Source organism: Asterias amurensis, chromosome 15, assembly GCF_032118995.1.
Source record: "Asterias amurensis chromosome 15, ASM3211899v1".
In the NCBI taxonomy this organism is placed as follows: domain Eukaryota; kingdom Metazoa; phylum Echinodermata; class Asteroidea; order Forcipulatida; family Asteriidae; genus Asterias; species Asterias amurensis.
The window spans coordinates 560,225-582,215 of record NC_092662.1 but is presented as its reverse complement, the minus strand read 5'-3'; the positions used below and the strand labels follow the sequence as shown (position 1 = coordinate 582,215).

Sequence of the window (21,991 nt, the reverse complement as noted above, 5' to 3'; positions counted from 1 at the left end):
ATCACTTAAAGGCACCGGACACCTTTGGTAATTATCAAAGACCAATATTTTTTCATTTGGGCTTGCGACCCTTATATTGAAGAAAAAAAAAAATGACAACAAAACAATGACAAATTATTTGTTTGTTTAAATATCACAGTCATACTTTATTTTACTTTATTACATTAAACCCCAGTTCATAAAGTCACAAAACAAAGTAAAGGGAAATACCCCCTACCTAGCGACGGTTTGGGAAACAAAACTCGCCTTGTAATTCACTTCCAAGTAAAATGAACCAGGCAAAAGTACATGTATGGATTTATACAAAAGAAAGGACGGAATTATAAGTGTGAACAGACAGCCATTTTTCAATTAATGCTGTAGCAAAAATGTAGTAAACTTAAAAACAACTTCTAGTTACTGCCGGAAGAATTGACATTTTGCACAGTATTGATGATAACTATTGTATGTACAATTCAATGTCCTTAGAAATTGTTCAATTCAAAATTAGTTTCCAAAAGCGTACTTTATTATTTACATTTACACATACCTATCACTTGACTTACATAGTATGATAAACAAAGTAGAAACAAACGAAATGATGAAGATGTAGTCACCCACTTTATTCTGTCCCAAGGCCGGACGTCATAGAACTGCTTAATCAGAAAATAAGCAAAACAAAAATATGCTAACCAGAAGAAAGTTTACCAGCCAAAGTACCACGTCACACATACATTTTATGCCTGGTATCCTGCTCATTATTGCTTTTATAGCAGTATTTTCGGCATAAGCGGCTCAACGAGATTGGGCCTGGTATCAGTTATTTGGCCCTGCCCTTTGAAATTGGACACTTCAAGGTAAGTGAGTCTAGAAAGATTCTCAGAAACAAAATCGCCCCTCCCTTCAGTCTCCCCTGGAAAACAAAACATTTATTTCTACTTTGTAGATGTTCAGGGCTCAATTTCAAAATTGCTTTAACAAACTTTCTGCTAAGCAAAGCAGGATACCAGTCACAGATTGTACATGAGAAATACCATTTTGACTGGTAACCTTCTTTTGGTAAGCTTATTTTGTTGTGCTTAGCTACTTTTTGTGCTTATTAGCAGCTCTATGAAATTGGGCCCAAGTCAAACGACGGAATAGTTCACAGTTATGGACGGTTTTCAAATGAGGATTTTGACAGCACGTCTATCCTGCTCTGTCAAAGTAGCGGAAAGGGCTCCCTCTTTTGACGCTCCTTTCAGCGCAGACGTCAGTGTTTACTTTCCCTTCTTCTTGCGGGCGCGGACCTTATGCTTTTTATTCTTGGACTCGACGAGGGTCAGCGCTTGTTTCTTGAGTTGACCTCTTGTGATTATGTCCTCATCATCTCCACTCTCGTCATCATCTACAAGAGGAAAAAAACAAATAAATACAACATCAAGGACAACAACTCCAAAGGTTGGAGGGGTCAGGAGCAAATGGGGGTTTATACAGGGTCTGGGGTCAATTTCACAAAGATCAACCTAGGATGTTTTAGAGGTTATTAAAATCTTCAGGCTTGTCCTAAGTTTAGGACGAGTAACTTGACCTAACTCAAGATAAGAGTAGTCTTAACTCGTTGAGAAACCCACCCCAGATTTCATAATGCTGTCGTCAAGCAGAAATTTCTTTGCTAGGCAAATGATGGTTGGTGCACCAGTTGCAACAACTTAAACTTCATGGTATTTTGGCTGGTAACCAGTTTCGTTTAAGCATGATTTTGCTGTGCTGAGCAAGTTTTTACATTTACAGGGGTCGATTTCACAAAGAGTTAGGACTCGTCTTATCTCTGGTTAGGAAGAGTAACTCGTCCTAACTTAGGATTAATCTTAAGGTCTGCATGCTACAGTGCAGGGTTGGGACTCCTCCTAAGTCCTAAGATTAGTCTTAAGTTATAAAGAGTTTTGTAAAATTGACGGCAGGCTTTATGAAATTGGGCCGAGGTAAAGTTTATTATCTACCAACTGAGCTATCTAGCCCTCAAGTTAGCATAATATGCAGTTAAAAAATTAAAGTCAGCCTTGTAAGTTACTACGGGAAAATATTAAGAAAAGCCAGGAGCAAGGAATACGTACCATCATATGCCAAGTCTCTAGAGACAGAAGTCAGCTTGATGCGTGTATTATGTTGTGGCATCTGGCCCTCAATTCCAACATGAAACTGAAAAAGAAAATAAGGATTTAACGTCAAATGATGGTTTCGACTCTAGGCCAATTTGACCCTAGGTGACCACAATCCTCCACTCCCTTCCAAGTCACAATAAACAATGCCTGATATGGTTGCAGAGGGTATACCCCTACACCCCTCCTCAATGTTCCCCTAGTTCAAAACACTATTTTTCTCTTGTACAGAGGAACCCACCTCCCCAATAATCAACTAGAGAAACCCTTGAGTCCAAGCACACAACGAAGAAACAATAGAGGGTGTACCCCCCCCCCTCCCCTGCCCAATATCCAGAACCAAATGTACCACCCATGGGTAAGTTTGGTATGCCCGGCCAAATGATAAGCAACAGGGGGTAATTCGTGCATGTATCAAAAATTTGAAAACAACATCGAATAAAGACAATATTTTTCATAAAGTTTTGTCCGAAAACAGTCTTCATTTGGAGCAGGCATTTGGCTGTACCTAGCAGATTTATCAAGTTTGCCAATAGTATTTTTTTCTTCGTCATTTCCTCACAAAATAAAGCTAAACTTACTTCTTCTTCTTCCATCTGTTGCAGCGTATCATCAACGTCATGGCCGTCCAGGTCCTCCATGAGCTTCAAGAGTTTCTCCTCACAGGTCGATAACAGATCTAGGACGTATTCGTCTGATGTCGGGGACAACTGTGCCTGCGGAACATGACCTTTGGTCTGTAAAAATAAAGTTGAGGTTATGTCAAAGGTCATAAGGGTATCGTGGTTGAGTGGTTTGAAAAATCAAATTCAAGATCTTGTGGTCAAGTAATCTGAGTGTGGGTTCGATTTCAAGTAATCTGAGTGTGGGTTCCATTTCCAGCCATGACACTTGTGTCCTTTAGCAAGATGTATTACTGTGATTGCTTCTCTTCACCCAGTGGTATAAATGGGTACCTGCGAGGGTAGCGGTCGATATTGTGTATGAAATGTCACTTATGAAGTGTCACAGCAGCCCAGGATGTAAACTCCTCAGGGAGCTGATAAAGATTAAAGGGATGTAATTGGGCCAATGACCATGGCAGTAATGTAAAGCACATTATTATAAAATGCGCTATAAGAACTAGTTGTTATTTTTGTTTATAATAGATGTTAAATTTGCATCGGGGATAAAGAATATTAATTTTGGGTAAAAACCAAAATTAATGTTATTTTTGTTGTTATTATTGAGTCAATGTTAGCCTCTTCATCTAATTGCTTAACTATGTGATAGATAAACCAAAAACCACAGCACTGTGTTGAGAAATTAGGTCTGTAACTTCAGAACTTACAGCTTTAAGATGTTGTAGTTTGTCAGCCAAGTGTTCCACGCCAGATTTGACGTTGACTAAGATCTTACTAGACCGGTCCAGTTTGTCTTGGGAGTCTCCCCGTCTCTCCTCCTCCTTCTTCAGATGAGTTTGGAAATCTTCCAACATCCTCTGCCCGCTAAAAAATAACAGAGAAGATAAATTTAAGATATTGGCAATTCCAGAACCGTTAATAATAACGGTTCTGATTCCAAAGCTTACATACTTTTTGTTTGTGCAACTAATTCACTTGATTCAAATTTCAAATGCAACTGTCATGGAATTTGTCATTATTAACCCGTTCAGTGCCTGCTTTTTGTTTGTGTTTTGAACATAAAATGCCCGGCTTGTTGAGGTTTTTAAAACTCTGTATAACAAATAAACAAAGTAGTTTTTCTAACCAGACCAAAATCTTGCCAAGTCAAGAGTATTTCTCGGGTGATAATGCCCTCTGTTGATAACATGTATGATTAGGGTTGATCTAAAAAATGTTGAGCACATAAACAAGATTGTCATGTACGATAATGGCGCTTTCAGAATACATACAATTTGAGTGACATTCTCAAAGTCAGGGCTCATAGTAAACCACAGCACCCTCAGCAAATACCATGGCGCCCTGTGCTTTTGCTGTGGTGCCCTTTGTGAAAGTTACAATACAAATGAAATTTTTCCTCATAGAGGTGCCCTAACCAAAGCAAAATTACTGTGCCCCTTCAAGAGAGAAGTTCAAAGCCTGCAAAGTCAAGAGTCTCAAAGACGTACCTGGACAGCCTTGCCTCCCCAGAGTATTTCATCTCTTCAAACTCCTTCTGCAACTTGGATTTGTCCTCCTTGAGACGGTTGACCTGTTTCTCACCGCTCTCCTTTAGATCTTCAAGGTGTTTAGTTGTTTCTTCTTGAGATTCAAACCTCATCACTACTTCCTGTTATGTGGGAGGGGGCAAATAGGTTGATCGATTCATCATTTTTAACAATTTGGAAGTAGAAGTGGCTATGAAAAGAGATCATGAGTTGGCTCTACGGCCTTCGCTAGGAAAAAGGGTTATTGAAACAAAACAATCACTTTGTTTAGCAAAAATAGGTTAACAGCAAGAATATACCATACAGTTACGATACCATTGCTTCAACTGCTACCTGTTAATGGTTCATAACGATTGAGACTCAAAGGAGATTTAGTTAGAACTCTTTAGGTCATGTTCAGTCAGAGTATGTGTAAGTACAAGTTGTCACTAGAGGCTAGTATATAAGATTAGCGGTATACTCTTAACCGTACCCTGGTCATTTCTTGCTTAGCCAAGATATCTGCTTAACAAAATTGTCTTCATGGATTTGGGCTCAGGTGGTTGAATTTGAGTTACTTACCTGGAGGTCACTGACTCCCGTCGCATCCTTGATGGAGTGGAAGGCCTCTTCAAAGGAACCGATTTTCTTCTCTTGTTCCTCTCCACTAATGAGCTGCTTCTGCTCTACAGTCAACTCGTCATGCTGGATGGATGCTCGGTGGAGCTGATGAACAAAGGATTATGAATATTAATGGAAGAGTTAGAATGGGGGCAGCGGTAGAAGGGGAGATGAGGAGGGGTTATCTAAAGCTCCCAATATTCAGGCTCCATTAAGTTGGTTGTCATTGTGAGGAGTATTGTTGACCACACAGACAACGGTGAAGTGCTGTTGATCCTGTCAGAATAGTTCTATTGTTCATCCCTTGTTTTACAATGTTTAGTAGACTTATCAAAAGAATTTAAAAACAGCAAACAGTATAAAAGCTTAAAAGGATTAACAAGTTTGCTAAAATCACCAATATTGGGAGGTCTTGGTTCTTTAAGGTCACAGCCAAGCTCTGAGCCAGTGGGGCGTCTCTTGAGAAGAGTCTTTGGAAAACCCAGGATTTTGTTGAGGATAAATTCTCAAGGAAAAGCTTTGTCTAAACACTTAGATAAACTATGGCCTGATGGCGATGATGAGAAATACTAAGAAATCAACTTACTCTTCTCTCTACCCTTTCGGCATGTGCTTTCTTTTCCTCGGCTTGTTTCCTAAGATCAGCCAGAGCTTCTTCTCGCTCTCTCCTCTCACGATAAACCGTCTCCTCATGCTTTGACAGTTCAGCCTGGACAAAAAAAACAAGAAATAGAGCAGATTACATTTAAGAACATCAGTCAACAAACGTTATAAGAACATATATGAAGTAATTAGTGGATCCCAACCAATTATCACTCGGGGTCAGTGCTCGGGGTGCGTTTTGAGGGCTGTAACCATTAATAACCGTTTCGGTCACTGAAACAGTTATTGGTTACGACCACCAAAACGCACCCTTGGTGTCGCTTATTACAATGTTAACTCCCACAAGTATGTTTGAAATGACATTCAATTATCAACTTTCCAGAGAAAGTAAGACCCTTGGGTAAAAAAACCTTATTTTTTCTCTCTTTACTTCATGAACTTTGAGATCCTTGGCACACTTTGGTTTTTAACTAACCTTGGCAGCATCTCTTGAGATCTGAGCATCCCGGTTCATGGCCTGCAGATCTTTCAACTCCGACTTCTGTTTATCGATTTCGGTCTCCAGTGAGTCCAAGTCATTACCAAAGGTCAAACTGTCTTTGATCATCTGCTCCCTGATAGCGAGGTACGTACCGTTGATGTGCTCGGCCTCGTGGAGTTTCAAGAGAGCTTTGTCCAGACGGTTTTCTAAAGAACGCAAGGTCTGCAGAAGACAAATCAAATACTCTTCTGTTACTATGGAAAATCAAATTTAAGCAAATACAAAAAAAAAGTCTTGATTAGTAGAAAATGGTTACCTCCCAAGAACTGCGTAATGTCATTGCACTCAACAACCTCATTCTCTGTGGTGTTCAATCTCACAGAGCCAAATGGTTCCAAGAATGCCTTATTATTTGCATTAGGGGTAGAGGGTCAGTTGGTAGCGCACTTGCATGTTAATACTATTAGGGATTGTTCTTTATAAATTAAATTTTTACAGGTTATTTTTGTAAAACAAATTTGTTTAAATGATATTTGGCTTACCATAGCCTCATTGGAGGTTCCCGTGTCCATAGCATCTGCATCTGAAGCATCTTTCCTCATCTGAGACAACTGCGTCTCAAGTTCTGCCAGCTTCTTCTCCATCTTAATGGTCTGAGCGTTCTCAGCATTCAAACGTTTCTTGGACTCACATACCTTCTGGTCCATGTGTAATATAGCTTCCTGTTTTAGAGAACACAAGTATAAAATGTTTAATAGATGTGCAAGGTGCATCGGGGATAAAGAATATTTTGTCTTCCCAGCCTCACTTCGGTAACAATGATTTGAATAAAGTATTTAATCATTTTGTGGTGTGTCACACTAAAATTACCTTTCCAGATTTGCCCCTTAGTGAGGCCCTTTCCACATTGCGGTCCTTGAAGGCAGTGTTGATGACTTTTTCATCTCCGGCCTTGCTATCGGCAAGATCCCGATGAAGCATCTTGGTCTCCTTACGGAGTTTGCTGATGGCATCTCGATTCTGTTTGATGGTCCACTGTGAGCTCTCATAATAAGCTTTACGATCGCCATCTGTTTACCGCAAAGAAAACAAATAATTTTAGCAATGAACAATGTTATTTTTTTAATCCAAACTTGTAAGACAAATGATTTTAAATTTTAGCCAAATATTTAATTCTTATTCACACTAATCTACACTGAATCACCAACTGACCCTATTGAGACCCAAAGCTCGGTTAACAAATTTAATTGACTACCAATTTTGTTCTAATGATTATTTTAATGTATTTTAAACTTTTAACTTTGGCCAAATGCAAACCTTTTCTCAATGAAGGATCACCTTAATAACATTTATTAACAGCTAGCTATATTTGATTGTGCGAACTTAACTTTATTTGTCCATATGATAAATGGTTGTGACAGGTGATGGTGAGAATGTTGTTATTTGATGACATCAAAGCCAGTATGTTGGAAGCAGTGGACTTGAATTTTACTAAAAAAGTAATTTTTTTAAAGCAAAAAGGGGCATGGAAGCAGCCACTGACGGACAGCTGGACAGTGACTGAGCCAGCTTGCAGAGAAGGAAACGATTAAAGTAATTGTTATCAATACTGACTTTTCGTATCCCGCCACCACTATTTTGATTTTTACAAAAACTTTAAAAAAGGAACAATCTCATACCCCATTTTCTAGTTGATTTTTGGCCGAGTTAGTTAGAATTTTGATCCTACAGTCCTACTTTATTAATACTATTTCATAACAATGAAAAATTGGTGACCTTTCCCTTACAAAACAAATAATGACATAGTTTAGAATCGTTTGTTTTTAAGGCTTAGTTACAAAAAAGACTTGGTCAATCTTTTGAGTTGATGAGAATTTACCCCACACACCTCTCGAGTGTCAAAACTCCCAATCAATCAAGTTTTCATGTTCATCACAGTCACACACAAACAACAGAACGTCAACCCAACGAATTCCTACTCACCTATCAGAGCTATTTTACGTTGTAGCTCGGAAATCTGGTCCGTTATTGGAGCATTGCTCTGACTTTTGCCAGTAACTGGCATTTTGACTGTTGAAGATTCCTCAGAATCCAATTTTTGGATGGAATTCTCTGCCTTCACGACTCCACCTTAACGGCCGAAATGTTTCGCTATCGCTAGTGTACAACCTTGTGCGCACAATCATAACTTGTCATAGACTGTTTGTTTACGTCTACATCGAGCCATAGCAACTGCTATACATTTCAAGTTGTCGGACTCGTTATAATTTGTTATTAAAGTAACGTAATGAAGTATTTCCTTCAAATAACCTTTACTAAAGAATCCTTTTTCCATATATCTGCCAAATCTTAAATATTTGGTCAAACATTTTTACTATTTGTTGCTATTTTGGGGAAATAAAAGGCACAACACAACCTCGTTCACAGGTTCACCTTTGTACGCACGAATGATTGCCGAGTTCAATCACTTTGAAAACGAGTACACAACAAAGACCTAATTATAGGCGTCACGAGAGGGCGGTATTGATATTATTTTATGCAAATTAGATGCAATTGTTACGCGGTGCCGAACTTGCCAACAAAAGTTAACTTTGCGAGAGCTTGAGGAAAGGGTTGCGCAAAGAACTTGTCAGCTGCAAAAACAACCTTATTTTTTAGTCTCAAAGGTAATAAAAAACCTTGAAAAAATGGCTGAAAACGGCAGCAACGACAAGTCATCGCCTTTGGAGGCAACTTTGCTGGCTAAGATGATTCGCGAACAGCATGAGAGCAGTGGGTCGGTGATGTTCCAGCCGGGTAAAGCGCCAAAGAGTTTGGTATCCACCGACCGGTTGGCCAGTCTCTACGAAATGGACTACGCACCGAAGACTGTCAAGCCATCTGAGCCTAGACCTTGCTCCGTTACCCGTAGAAACAACCCACACCCATCTCATGTAAGATGCTTCAAGTTTTGCAAATTAAATTTATCCCTTAAAATTGGCACTTTTTATTAGAATACAACACCATGCACTTTTTTAAAGATCATTATCACCTCATAACAATGACATAAAGTGGGGCAGATTGGAGAAATTGCAGATTGAAAAACACCAAGACAAAAAAAATATCTTAAAATTACCATTTGAGGCATTTTAACAACACAAAAACATAAGGGTTGTACGAAGCATGTGTGATCTTCCAAGCTCTTGCATTTTAAGGAAAATGTCGGCTTCCCTTTTATAACTTGAAACAAGGATGTTCAGTTAAATAAATGTGAATTATTATATAAAGTTACATGGATGCAAAGTTCTCAATGATTATGTGACTTTACAAAATGGCTGAAATTTATAATACTATTGTTTGTTTCCTGCTGGCTGCCATGGTGTCGACCACGCTATAGTATCACCAAGGCTAAACGAATTTATAGTCTACTTTTTTTCCTTCTCATTATATGGTCTTATTTAAATGCCACACCATAAAGATTTGTATAGATATAGACCTGTAATTTACAGCCCGTGAAATGAAATGGACGCCATGTTTATCTTCACTATTTGCTTACGGCAAACCAGTAAGCGTCTTCTTGTGTAAACTTGTTCTGGACTCTCACTACAAGTTCTCTTCACATAAAAACACCGCATAATAAACTTATAAATATTAATTGTGATGATCTATTACCGTCTGACCACGCGGTGGTGGTACCGCCTTTGAAACTGGCATGTAAATTGAAAAGAACATTGTGTCTGCGTTACAAGCGGAGATATCGAACTACACATGTATAAAACATGATATATGGCATTTTAAACTCTTGCTGTGCGTTACGGGGAAATTATTCAATTAAACAAAATGGGTGACTATTTTGTGTTACGACACCCCAATTTTTTAGTGCCGTTGATTATTTCTTTTTTTAGATCTACATACACGATCTACATACACCCATACCCAATTATTGGCCTATGCATCGGTGTTACCATTTTTACGGGTAATTGGAAAATTTACTTTGATAAACGGTTGCTTGATTGCGATGAATGTATACGTATGTCGCGTTTCATAAGTTTAGAGACTGAATGTAAACGCCTTTTTCCCCTTGCATTATCAAATTACCCAAAATAATAACTCATAGACTTTGAATTAGTTTATACGTCGGGATTGATGACGAAGCAAAGGTGGGTGCAACAGTGACACATTATTATACGAAACTAAAGAAATAAAAATCACAACAATTGGGGTATTGGGCTAGATGTTGAATTCAATAGCTAAAATTTATCTCACAGCTTTCGCCGGAAGAAATTAGTTTTTCAATCAAAAAAATAAAACAAAAACAAATCAGAATTGAATAATAATTGTTTTTTTATTTGAATTTTTTTTGAAAGATGTTATTGTTTCAAAACAGAATTGTCAATGTTTACTTAGACCCCCCCCCCCCCCCTTCCCAGAAAGTATGGGTGTCTGGGTGGATCAACAGAAATAAAGGCAATTCGAAATTAAGTTTTTATTAAAAAAAAACATAACATAACACTAGCGAAAAAGGAGTAGATAAAAATAATACCCTTCTGGCCAATACCGTCATTTCATTCCTAAGTAAAATGTGTTTAAGAGTAGCTAAAAATATAAATAGTAATAGTAAACTTGCGGGTAAAATCTCTTTTGAAGGAGTGGTGGCTCTGAAAAGAGCCGGTTTGGTCTCGACGTTTCGAACAGTATACTTTGCTTGTCTCCACTCCTTGAACAGAGATTTTTTTACCCATGGTTGTACCCGCAAGTTTATTATTAATATTTATACTTATAGCTTATTATTATCACACCATGCAAAGCTTCAAACACCATTTAAAATGTGTTTGTTTAAGCATGTGGAAGCCATCGAAAAGTACTGACGTTAACACATTAATTTGATCATGGTTCATTAGATCTATAAAACCTGGGGCGGGTAGGTTAAAATAGTTTGAAACGAAATCGATTTGAAATAACCCCAGACTATACTCTAAATTCCCCAGAGCTTGATCTGTGAGTAACAATAACACAAATTTGACCAGACGGTATTCTAATCAAAGGCGATGGGAAAAGAACAGACCAATGGGGGCAAAAGTACATTACAGAGATTAACAAAGTATTATAAATAGGATTTGAAACTTTACATGGTGTTACCGCAAACTCTTCTATAAAGTATTATAAAGTTCTATCACCATTTTATTTTATCAATTAAACCACATTTTATTTTACTAATCTTGATAGAGCATAAATTATGCGCATATGCCACATGTTTATACCGGATTAATCACATTGCCAATCAAAACTGAAGCGGATTTTCTCGATCCCATGTTGAACAAGCTCAGCCGGATTGCTTTTGTCGCTCTGTTGACAATACCATTGTGGTTGGAGTGTCACTCATACAAAACCAGGACTCGCCCGCGACCGAACTTTTTGTCAATTAGGTACCTGTATTAACTGCGGTGGGTGACCCGCTCCAATTATGCCCTTCACACGACCCTGTGGGGGCCATCAGCACGCCGTACCCTTAGCAACGGGGACCCACTATGCACCCCTAGCCCTGCACACACCCTATAACGTGTCTGATCCATTGTGTTCCTATTCAATTGTACAGAGTTGTAGTTTACAAAATCTTGTCAACATTCAACACATGGGAGTGGAGAAAACTTTAACTTTATGCTCAGTATGTAGAGAACATTTTGGGCAATTTTATCTTTTGAAGACATCTTTTTGACTGAAGATCAATTATGGCAGTGACGGCCGATGCGGTAGGTGCTTTAATTTATTTATAAATGGATATATTATTACCACTTCTTGCTTTACTCCGTAACTCTACTGGTCCAAGATAGGCCTGATTATAAAAAACAGTGTCACTCGACAATAAGGATTGTGTTCGCATTCCGCGAACTCCTTTTATGCGTTTATGTTACGACAATTTTATTTGGACACAATCATTGAGCAAATATAGAGCTAAATGGGGGGTTATTCCTCCAACTTTAATAGTCTTATTTCAGATTTTTTTTATTTTTATTCTGTGAGCAAAAACAAAATCAGAACAGTCAGCGATGTTTTTTAAATCGCATGAGAAAGATATAAAGCCCAGTATATATTGTAGGCCAGCCCCTGCTCTACTTTTTCTTCAAAGGGCCGAATCATGATTGCAAATTACATTATTGTAAATGACGAAGTTTTAATCAGATTGAACTTTGTCATAGCATGGAGGTAGAAATATAATTTCTACCTCCCCCTCCGTGGTCATAATTTGAGTGTGAGACCACTGTGCCTGTTAAATGACATCAAAAGGAATGGAGTCGCCGGGTCCAGTAATTTCTGTTGAGGTTTTCCCTCTTTTATCGGGAAAAATTTTCCGAAATATGGACACAATATAGTTTGTTGTATGTAAGGCAATGTAATTAGTGGTCTTTGACGAAGTTATAAGTTCTTTTATCTGAGAAATTATCTGAAATATGGACACAACATCATTTGTTGTATGCCAGGCAATGTAATTAGTGTTCTTTGACGAAGTTATAAGTTCTTTTACCGGAAAATTGTCTGAAATATGGACACAATATTATTGTTGTATGCCGGGCAATGTAATTAGTGTATTTCTTTGACAAAGTTATACGTTCCACGCCGTTAGGAAAAACCTATAGAAATCAACAGTAATTGTGCAGTTGAGGTGCCAAGTGGCGTTGATAACTGGTTCATTACTTTCAATCAAATTAAAATCCAAAAGCATTTTGTTTATTGAAGTGTTATTTAGAGAGTCACAAACGTGATTAATACTGTATTTGGTTTGCGGTAACACCATACAGGTAGAGTTTGTTCTTTAAAGAAGTTCTTTAAAGAACTGTGTCTTTCTATATTCTACTACCGCGGAGTATATTTATCGGATATTCGGGAGACTTCTCAGTTCCGAAAAGAACTGTCCTGCTTTTAACTACTACCTGGGCGGATGGTATAGCAAATTGGCTTGATGGGACCATGATGGAACTACTACTACTTTAGCTTAAAGGATCGTAATTAACTGCACTACCGCGGAGTCAGTTCTTGAATTGGTCTCAATTTTTTATGCAAACATGCATATTAGTTCTGAAATAGACAAATTTTACTGGTTTCTAAGATCTTCAAATGAATTTTTCCTTGAATTTGACAATAGTTCCGATAGAAAGATAAGCACTGGTATGAATTGACAATCATTGAGATTATAGATAATAGAGGAAATAGACATTTTTGTCTGATAAATTAACAACAATAATTGGTACACACCAAAGTAGATAAATACGCATGACGTTCCTCCTTGTTCCTTGCTCTATGCTTGAACCTAACACAGTCGGCTCTCATTATAAATAACACTGTGGGTTCTGCACAAAGAGTACATTCCAAAATTTCATTAACTACTTTTCGTTTCTGGTTTTTGTTGTTGTCCTTTTATAACATTTCTGTAACAAAGAAGTTGGCATGTTCAATGCATGGATACCTCACCATGTGCCTCAACTACATACTAACTGGAACTTCTGGAAGTTTTCTAAACTTTCTTATAATTATCAATCATAGGTTTATACTTTCTCTGTATAGCCAGCAGTACAGCAGCTTCATCATGGCCACCTCATTCCAAGTGGATTTGCGGTCTTTGTTGACCAACAAAAGAAAATTCCTTGTACTGGATGTATAAACCAGTCTTATCTAGTTTTTGTTAAGTTTACTCAGAGAGGTTGGGGATTACATAAGACCATTAGAAGACAAACAAACAACTTAAAATCTGTTGACCTTACCCTCTTCTTTAAATACAAGATTTATTTACTGGTAGTCTGTTCAGTTGATGGAACTTTGATGGAAGCTTTATGCACACACCTGTGTAAAGAGTAAACTCCTTTCTAAAGTATGATGGGCTTGGCGACTGTTGGGGACACTAGGTGGTAGCAGACTAAAAAAACACATCTATAGACTTGGAAATCTATTGTCTTGGAAATCTGTACATGCTCAGAACTACATAAGTAGTTGGATGTTTACTTAGTGTGTCGGCTGCCACCATATGTTCCTCAGTCTCTTATTCTTCTCAGACCCGGGCCTCGAATTAAAACCCATTGCAATTGACATGGTGCCATGTGCTATTACTGTGATGCCCTTTGCAAAGTTCCATTACAAACTTACATTTTCCTCAATAAAGTGCTACTATAACAGAGGGAAACTGCTATGCTCCTTCAAGAGCAAAGTGAAGGCATGCACACCCTAGAATAATCCATTCGTCAATCTCGTTGCCAGGGGGCGACTCTCACGGTGCCATTTTTTTCCAACATGCCTTGCTCGCTTCAAACCCCTGGTATTGGTTAAGTTTAATATATGCAAATAGAACTGTGTTTCTTTTTTCCTTGCAGATGTTCATGAACTGGAAGGTTCCAACTCGTCTTATCGTGGATGAGCCTTCCTATAAGCAGCAGAAAGAGCGGCTACTACTGGACAGCAAGCAGCGCTTCTACGAGGACATTAACGGCAATCGGAAATGTGTGTAAATCCAAAAACATACTTATATTTTTAGACCTCAGTACAAAATTTAGCCAAGAAATGTTTGAGTAGGCTTTTGTACTTAAAAAGTAACACATCTTATTTTTTGTTTTGCTCCAATCCTTGGTGTCCCAATTATTGACTAAGCAAAATAAGTAGTTCCCCTTGATTTCCTACCCTTCCCCTCCCCCAGGTAGGACTTAATAAACAGGACAGTTAGTTTCAGAATTAAATCCCCCAACTTCAGAATCTACTCATTGGCAGTAAATAAAACTAACGAGACAAGTTCTCAAGAAAAAATGTACCCAAGCAAAGTAGACATTACAGGTGTTATCGCATGCTCACCATGCAATGCCTCAAAACCCATACAGGATCAATCTGTTACTCAAGGTGATCATTTTGTAAACAAAACATGAAAACAAAAGGTTGGATCATGAACACATATTCAAAATATCTTACAGATGCCAGCCCCAGCAACAATGTCTTGAAGGAAGTGGGCAAACTCCGTGAGATGGACCACAAGCTCCTGCCATCTCGAAGGTCCCATAGGACATCAACCACCCATCATGTGCCGCCGTACGGGATGTTCAAACAATCCAGGGAAAAGGACATCATTGATGAGGAACTGAAGGTAGCGTCCTTAGGTGGAATCAGGAAGGTGGCGACTCCTGGAGGTGAGTTAAACAAGAAAAAAAACAGATGATCATGATGATATTGTTTATAATAACATACCGTAACAGTTAAATTGATAAGACAATATTCCTTAAGTTTACATTTTTGCCATCCACATCCTGAATTGTTCACTAATGAGTTCTTTGTTTCCTTTCTTTAAAACAGCTCCAAAGTTGCCTGCCATGCCTTTCTCACAGTCTCATCAAGGTGGCACTGACATCAAGTCCCAGGTAGTGCATAGACCCTCTTTCTCTTTTAGTCTTGTTCCCCTTCTCAAATGGCAATAATGATTGCAAAACTCTCATTATACCAAAATGGTATCAGACTTGTTCACCTTCCATTTGGTTACATAGGCTGTTCTTGAAACCATGGCTTGTGCTCAGTCCTCGGCTTGGGGTCAGGCTTGGGCTCCATCAGTAATGATGAAAACATTCTCCTTTTCGGAGCAGGACTTTGAACAGACCAATGTTCCCTATGCTGGATCCCCTAAGCCATATAGTTACTAAAATGGCCTCTGTGCTGAATCGTTGGAAACAAGATGGAACATCACAAAATATATGGTTTATTGTGCCACCTCTTTTTAGGGGCTAAATCTCTAATCATTGGAAATTACATCTTTCATTCTTAAACTGACAAAAGACCTAGAATGCAAGATAGTCGTAGTAGACCAAAAAGAAGAAATGGAAAAAATTATGGCGGCCTTTCTTCAAAGCTGACTTAAAGGAACACGTTGCCTTGGATCGGACGAGTTGGTCAAAACAAAAGCGTTTGTAACCGTTTTTTATAAAATGCATATGGTTGGAAAGATGTTTGAAAAGTAGAATACAATGATCCACACAAGTTTGCCTCGAAATTGCGTGGTTTTCCCTCTACTGTGCGAACTAACATGGTCGGCCATTTATGGGAGTCAAAATTTTGACCCCCATAAATGGCCGACGTGTTAGTCGACGAGGTAAAAGGAAAACCACGCAATTTCGAGGCATGTTTGTGTGGATCATTGTATTCTACTTTTACAACATCTTTCTACACATATGCATTTTATAAAAAACGGTTACAAACGCTTTTCAAAGACCAACTCGACCGATCCAAGGCAACGTGTTCCTTTAAGAAGTCTGAATTAAGAAAAAAAGTCTGAAATATCTCATCCCTACAGAATTAACTAATTTAATTGTTTGCTTTAATCACTTGTAGATGTCTCGTAACTTGAAGCCCAGAGCCATGCCTGCCGCTCAGGACTGGCTCAAGACAGCCGGTATGAGCCAGACCAAGATTATCAACAATGCCATGCAGGCTGCCGATATAGACAGGACCCTCAACAGGGCGCTTCAACCTGATTCCAAGAAGGCTGTGGAGAAATGGCTGTCTACGGCTAACGAGCGAGGTACCAGACCTAAAATTACATCTTTAAAGGGGGTGGGGGCTATTTCCATTTTGTATGGCACTTCCATTGGAAGGTCTAAAAGTCTGGGAATATTTGGCGGGCCACAAAGGGCAGGCCGAGTGGCAACAGAGGACATGGTTTTCATGTCACTCCATGCCTGTTACTTTTGGTATCACAATAAAACTTTGTAAAATAAAAAAAACCTTGGAAGGCCAAGTTCTACTGATGTTAACCAGGTATTTCAGAGAGCTGCCTAAGCACAAGAATTTACTAAGCAACAAATATTTTTGCTCACCAGAATGAGGTTACCAGCCAAAAACCATGTACAAATTGTGTCAGATGTTCAGAATAAGTTTCCATATTGATAATGTGAATATCTAAATCATTTTTTTCTTCAATATTTATTCTTAGATCGCGAGGTGGCCATTGAGTTTTTCGGTTCCCTCGCTGGCAGCAAGTTGATGGGAGCTAAAGAGATCATTTCAAGTCACCAGCTCCACACCGACGGCAAAGGACAGGGTACTTGCAAGATTTGTGATGGAAGCAAACTGCAAGACGTCATGGATGCCCTCAAAAAGTAAGCACTGAAAAATCCTATGCAGACTTACCGCACAGTCCAAATCTGCACAACAGTTTTTCAAATATTTTAGTCCTGTACGTGTATGGGAGTTTTTCGAATATCTACAAACACTTTTATGTACACATGGTGCAGGCTGTAAAAAGACTTTTCAAGACTACATCTGACTAAACCTGCGTCTCGTTTTCTAATTTCAGGGGGAAACCTGTTGCCTCTGTGACACTCAACAAAGGCTGCAAACAGCCGAGTCACAACGAACGCCGAATCCAACTCCTCACACCCTACACACGGAGCCACAAAGACGAGTTCCAGACCTGGCACCACCTCCCTGTGTTCAAGCACAATGGACCTGTCTCAAACACCATTGCGCTGTTTACACGCCCCCATCGACCAATCCCAAGACACTTTACCATCCATCCAGAATGGGATTAGATTACGGGATTAGACTATGGGATTAGATTTAGAAAGACAAGTTTAAGTGAAATCTTCACTCCCACAGGAATTTAAGTCGGACACAATTTCCTGACATCAAATTTTATATAAAAATTTGTTCCCACATACATGTACAATGTATACAGTAGATACAGGTTGACCTGACTGAACAACAAAATAGATTATCACCATAGAAGCTCAGTCATCATGAAAATTGAAACATCAAAAATGTAAAATAATAATTTGTACAATCTTTAAATTTTCCTTCGTGGATTTGCTTTTGTTAAGTGAAATATATCTAAATATTTAAATAAATGTTTCAAAATGACTTTGGGAAAACCTTGATTGCCTAAAAAAAGGGGGAAAAATTGATACTTTTATAATCAATAACTTTGTATCACAGATACTATGAATCAATTTTATATCGTATTTTTCAGGGATTTGTAAAATCCTAACGTCAGAAAGTAGTGAAGTTAAAAACTTTTAGAGACCATTCATCAAGTATATTTTTAGGCAAAGCATTTAAATTTTGAGGAATAAATGCAATCAAAGTTTGACTGTGATCATTTCAGTTTCTTCAATTTATTGTACTCTTGTGATAATCTATCAATAAACCTAGTATCGGAATTTTTTGCCAACGCTAAGTTATTATCAGGATACTGGTTGTACAAATACAACACTAGACTTTTGCAGTTCAACAAGGTAAAGTTTGTTTAGTTTTTTCAAGTTTGCGTTGATGTACTATTAAAATCATGAAAAAAAACTATACAATAAAAGCCTCTGAAAGTGATTGTGTGTTTTTTAAATTCACTTTATCTTAATCCTGTTTCTATCGGTGCACTGTCCAACCCAACTAACTCTTGCCAAGAAATTCCACACCGTGGAGACTAAGTCCACAAGTCCACAGCACAAACCACTATTGGTACAGTGTCCAACTGACTCTTACCACACAAAAAACCCCACAGTTCACAAGCCAAGGAGTTTCCACACAATACCAGCTGAACTAACAGAAGAAATCCACTCGATACGAACCATAGCAGTGCGACTCCGAGGTAACTTCAGGCCTGCTCTACGGAAGCAACGAAGGCGCTTGACTCTATGCCCCCGGTCATTGCCTTGGTGCCCTTAAAATGCTTCAGTAGAAATTAACAAATTCCTCATAGGGTGCCCTTTACCAAGGAGAAAATGTCTTGGTGCCCTTGCCCTTTCAAAAACAAAGCATACCGGCCTGTACCTAGTAGAAGGAGTGAATAAAATACCGAGCCTTGCTCCAAAACAATAGGACATTCTAGTGGATGGGGCTTTAATAATATTGTTTTATTTAGGGTACCTACCGGACTTTACTTGCTCTTTTAAACTGAAGATTCCATCAGTCGTTTAGCTCCAGACCAAACCTCTCATAAAGATCTTTGGTAGTTACTCCATCTATCATGGCTGCAAATACGAGAAAAACTGAGGTTTGAAACTTGGAAAGAGTGAGACATTGCCTTGGTGCCCTTGAATGCTCGTGTAGAAATCTACAATTTCCTCATAGGGTGCCCTTTACTAAGGAGAAAATGCCTCAGTGCCCTTGCTCTTTTAAAAACTAGGCATACAGTCCTGGACCTGATACTTCATGGAGGCAAACTCTGTTGCCCCTGATGATCATGGCCTGGGTATCCCTTGAAATGTTCTAATACAAATCTAAGAAATATCCTCAAAGAGCTACCCTTTATAGGGGAGAAACCGCCTTGGTGCCTTTGCCCTTTGGAGTAAATATTAAAAGAAAAGTGTTTTTCAATCAATCTTTTGGTAAGTTGATGTTTCGATGCTGGAAGATGTTACTTAAAGAGAAGAGAATGGCCACTGTGCATTGATGTCAGCCTGACGCCATCTTAGAGTTAAAACGCTGATGAAACAATGAAAACACACAGCTATGTAGGCACTGCGCCCAGGATGGGGACAATGCGCAGTCTCCTTTTGACTTCTACATGGTCTTGAACTTCCCAGCAATTTCTACAGGAACCTTGCATCATAGCGAGAGCACATAGCACCATGGCAATTGCTGTGGGTGTCATGGGTTATGACATCATGCATACATTATACCAAGGTACGTCTACACATATTTTTCACTCTACTCACCTATCTTTCCAAGTATCATCTGACCAGTGTCTTTAAGCTCATTGTATTCATGCATTTTAGTGATGTGTGTCTGGAGCTCATCCTCGCAAAAACCCCTTGGTGACAAAAAAATTGTTGGCTAAACGTTACAAACCAATGTCAAGACAAAACCAATAATATTCTTTTTGCATAAATCATCAAAGAGAAACTAGTCCAGTGTAATGGGATTTTTTTGCACGTTGAGATATCAATATATATATGGTTTGCGGTAACACCATGTGTGTGTCCATTTGCCATGTATAGTTTGTTCTTTAGAGAAATGTTTTGTGTGGCTCACAGTGACACTAGTCATACTTGAACTCATCTTACTCGTTTTGTAAGGATGCAATTTCTGTCTTTATCTCTTCTAAAGTTTGCTGCAAGCTTTCGATACTTTTAGCCCTGTCGGGTTGTTCCGCTGGTTTGGGTGAAGAGCCCTGGTTGCTTCTCATCTGCAATTGACAAGAAATACTTTGAATGTGGAGTTGCAAATATTTCAAAGGCCCATCTGCCTTAGACATAAATAATCTCCCCTTTTAAGTTAAAAAGCTGTCTTTCTACTGCAAAATTTTTAATGTTAGGTGTTGGTGCAGATGTATAGAGTTGATTGCTTGCTGGGAAGGGTGGGCGGGCAAGGGGTGGAACAGCAAGGCACCCCTTGGGCAGTCTCAGTCAGACTGGTTCTACATTCTTGACACATTACGGTAAAACTTACCGGTGATTTGAAGTCATGACGGAATCTTTTCCTTGCAGAGCCACTGAGTGAGTTTCTAACTGGAAGCCTAGGAAAAAGATAATGACATAAAAAAAAATGACACGCCCCCCTTTTAAAAACTAATTTTAAAAGTTAAGTTTGAAACATTGATGATGGTTTGATTTGGAAATTTTTCCATATGGCATTGCCACTGGCAACGCAAAGCCAAAATTATTTGCGATAACGTAACCCGTCGGCAGTGAGCATGGTCACTGATCAGTGCTATGGCTAGTGATCAGGAGGAGGGTTACAACTTACGTTAATTAAATCACAACAAGCCAAAATATACACTATTAGAGTACAGGACTTTCATTCATGAGTTTTAGTTAATAGTTGCAATATACGCCTCTCTTAATACTTATGCATATGTTATGGTACGTCACAATGCTAACTCAAAATGAGACGATATGCCACTGCAAGTGATGGGTAACGTGCGCCCGTAGCCTCATTTTGGGTATTAGAATTATGACGTCATGCATAAGTATTAAGAGAGGGGTCTAGTTATTACCGTTGAATGGGTGTTGCTTGGTCATCCAGACAAGATGAGGACAGAGAAGATGTGGCTGTCTCCCCAAGACATTTCACCCTAGGACTAGGAGTAGAGTTGTCATTTTGTGAAACGAGTCCTTTCCTACCATTCGCCCCTCTGCGAACTGGAGTAATCAAAACTGAGGATTTCTCTACAGTCTCATTGAATGAATCACCTTCCAAAGTTCTTTTCTGAGCACCACGTTGAACAAATGAGTCGTTTATTGAAAGGCAAGAATCGGTGATTTGGGTTTGCTGCTTGTCCTCTGTCGACTGACGCAAGTCTAGGTTGTCAATGTCGCTCGTGAGAAACTTTTGCTCTGTTCCCTGTTGAGGTGAAAATGGCACTGAGGAAGTTGGTCTTTTCCTTCTTGCAGCTCCAAGAAAACGTCGTTTAGTCGTGGGAGTATCAGTTGTATTTACCTGTGTTGGTGAGGACATCACTAGAAAATCTTTAAAAACTTTGCTTTTGTTGATTTCGTATGGTTAGTTTTTTCATGGAGGTATGATTATAAGATCACATACAAATTTCCCGCAATGTTATGACACACTGTTTACATGCTGTAAACTTCCCCAACCAATTGGGCGTCACAAAGAAACTTCATTGGCTCTCTAAAGGGACAATGATACGTCTTTGAAGTTTTATAGCCTAGTTGTGCGCTAAAAAGATTTGTCTGTCAAGCACCTGGGTCAACCTCGTTCTTCTGAGCAGCACGCTGTATCGTTCCCTCTCACCGTGTACAGCGAGGAAATGGCACACGATGTTGTAAAACTATGTCTATAAGAGCTTGAGGACGAGGTTGGTTGTGGAATAGGTTTCTACAGACGCGAGCCCTTCAAGTTTGTGTAAATTTGTTTAAGTCAGCTTTTTATAAGAACTATTTTTGCCTTTTAGACTGACAACATCACTAGTTTTTTTTGCAGGAAATAGTTTTTGCAATAATACTTATTTCTCGTCATAATTCGACCGCTTTAAATACATTATTAGCTAAAACTGGGGTTAAGCTCAACTGCAGGAAACTTAATTTGCAGTAACTTGGAGGGCTTTGCCATAAGTTTTTACACTTTATAAATACCTCTGTCACCCAC

The 21,991-nt window shown here is 38.8% G+C and overlaps 3 protein-coding genes across 4 annotated transcripts; 1 reads left to right on the top strand and 2 right to left on the bottom strand.

The window, feature by feature from the left end:
• Positions 1 to 114: 114 nt before the first annotated feature.
• Positions 115 to 8,183, bottom strand: LOC139948347 (outer dynein arm-docking complex subunit 3-like). The gene is made up of 11 exons (XM_071946485.1): positions 7,937 to 8,183; positions 6,824 to 7,023; positions 6,496 to 6,675; positions 5,948 to 6,175; positions 5,456 to 5,578; positions 4,831 to 4,974; positions 4,231 to 4,391; positions 3,451 to 3,607; positions 2,702 to 2,857; positions 2,076 to 2,160; positions 115 to 1,366 (listed from the first exon to the last, which is right to left on the bottom strand). Exons 1-11 carry the CDS (start codon positions 8,016 to 8,018, stop codon positions 1,239 to 1,241), a joined length of 1,644 nt encoding a protein of 547 aa, XP_071802586.1. The 5' UTR covers positions 8,019 to 8,183; the 3' UTR covers positions 115 to 1,238.
• Positions 8,184 to 8,531: 348 nt separating this feature from the next.
• Positions 8,532 to 18,250, top strand: LOC139948132 (uncharacterized). Of its 2 annotated transcripts, none has more exons than XM_071946171.1 (7): positions 8,532 to 8,886; positions 14,293 to 14,419; positions 14,881 to 15,093; positions 15,257 to 15,321; positions 16,283 to 16,472; positions 16,884 to 17,049; positions 17,247 to 18,250. In XM_071946171.1, the coding sequence occupies exons 1-7, from the start codon at positions 8,641 to 8,643 to the stop codon at positions 17,479 to 17,481; spliced, it is 1,242 nt and encodes a 413-aa protein (XP_071802272.1). In that variant the 5' UTR covers positions 8,532 to 8,640; the 3' UTR covers positions 17,482 to 18,250. The 2 variants fall into 2 exon arrangements, with proteins under 2 accessions (XP_071802272.1, XP_071802273.1); XM_071946172.1 differs by lacking the exon at positions 8,532 to 8,886 and adding an exon at positions 10,675 to 11,682.
• A 564-nt stretch (positions 18,251 to 18,814) lies between these two features.
• Positions 18,815 to 21,505, bottom strand: LOC139948131 (uncharacterized). Its single transcript, XM_071946170.1, has 5 exons — positions 20,883 to 21,505; positions 20,336 to 20,402; positions 19,951 to 20,072; positions 19,603 to 19,697; positions 18,815 to 18,915 (listed from the first exon to the last, which is right to left on the bottom strand). The coding sequence occupies exons 1-5, from the start codon at positions 21,341 to 21,343 to the stop codon at positions 18,851 to 18,853; spliced, it is 810 nt and encodes a 269-aa protein (XP_071802271.1). The 5' UTR covers positions 21,344 to 21,505; the 3' UTR covers positions 18,815 to 18,850.
• Positions 21,506 to 21,991: the final 486 nt, after the last annotated feature.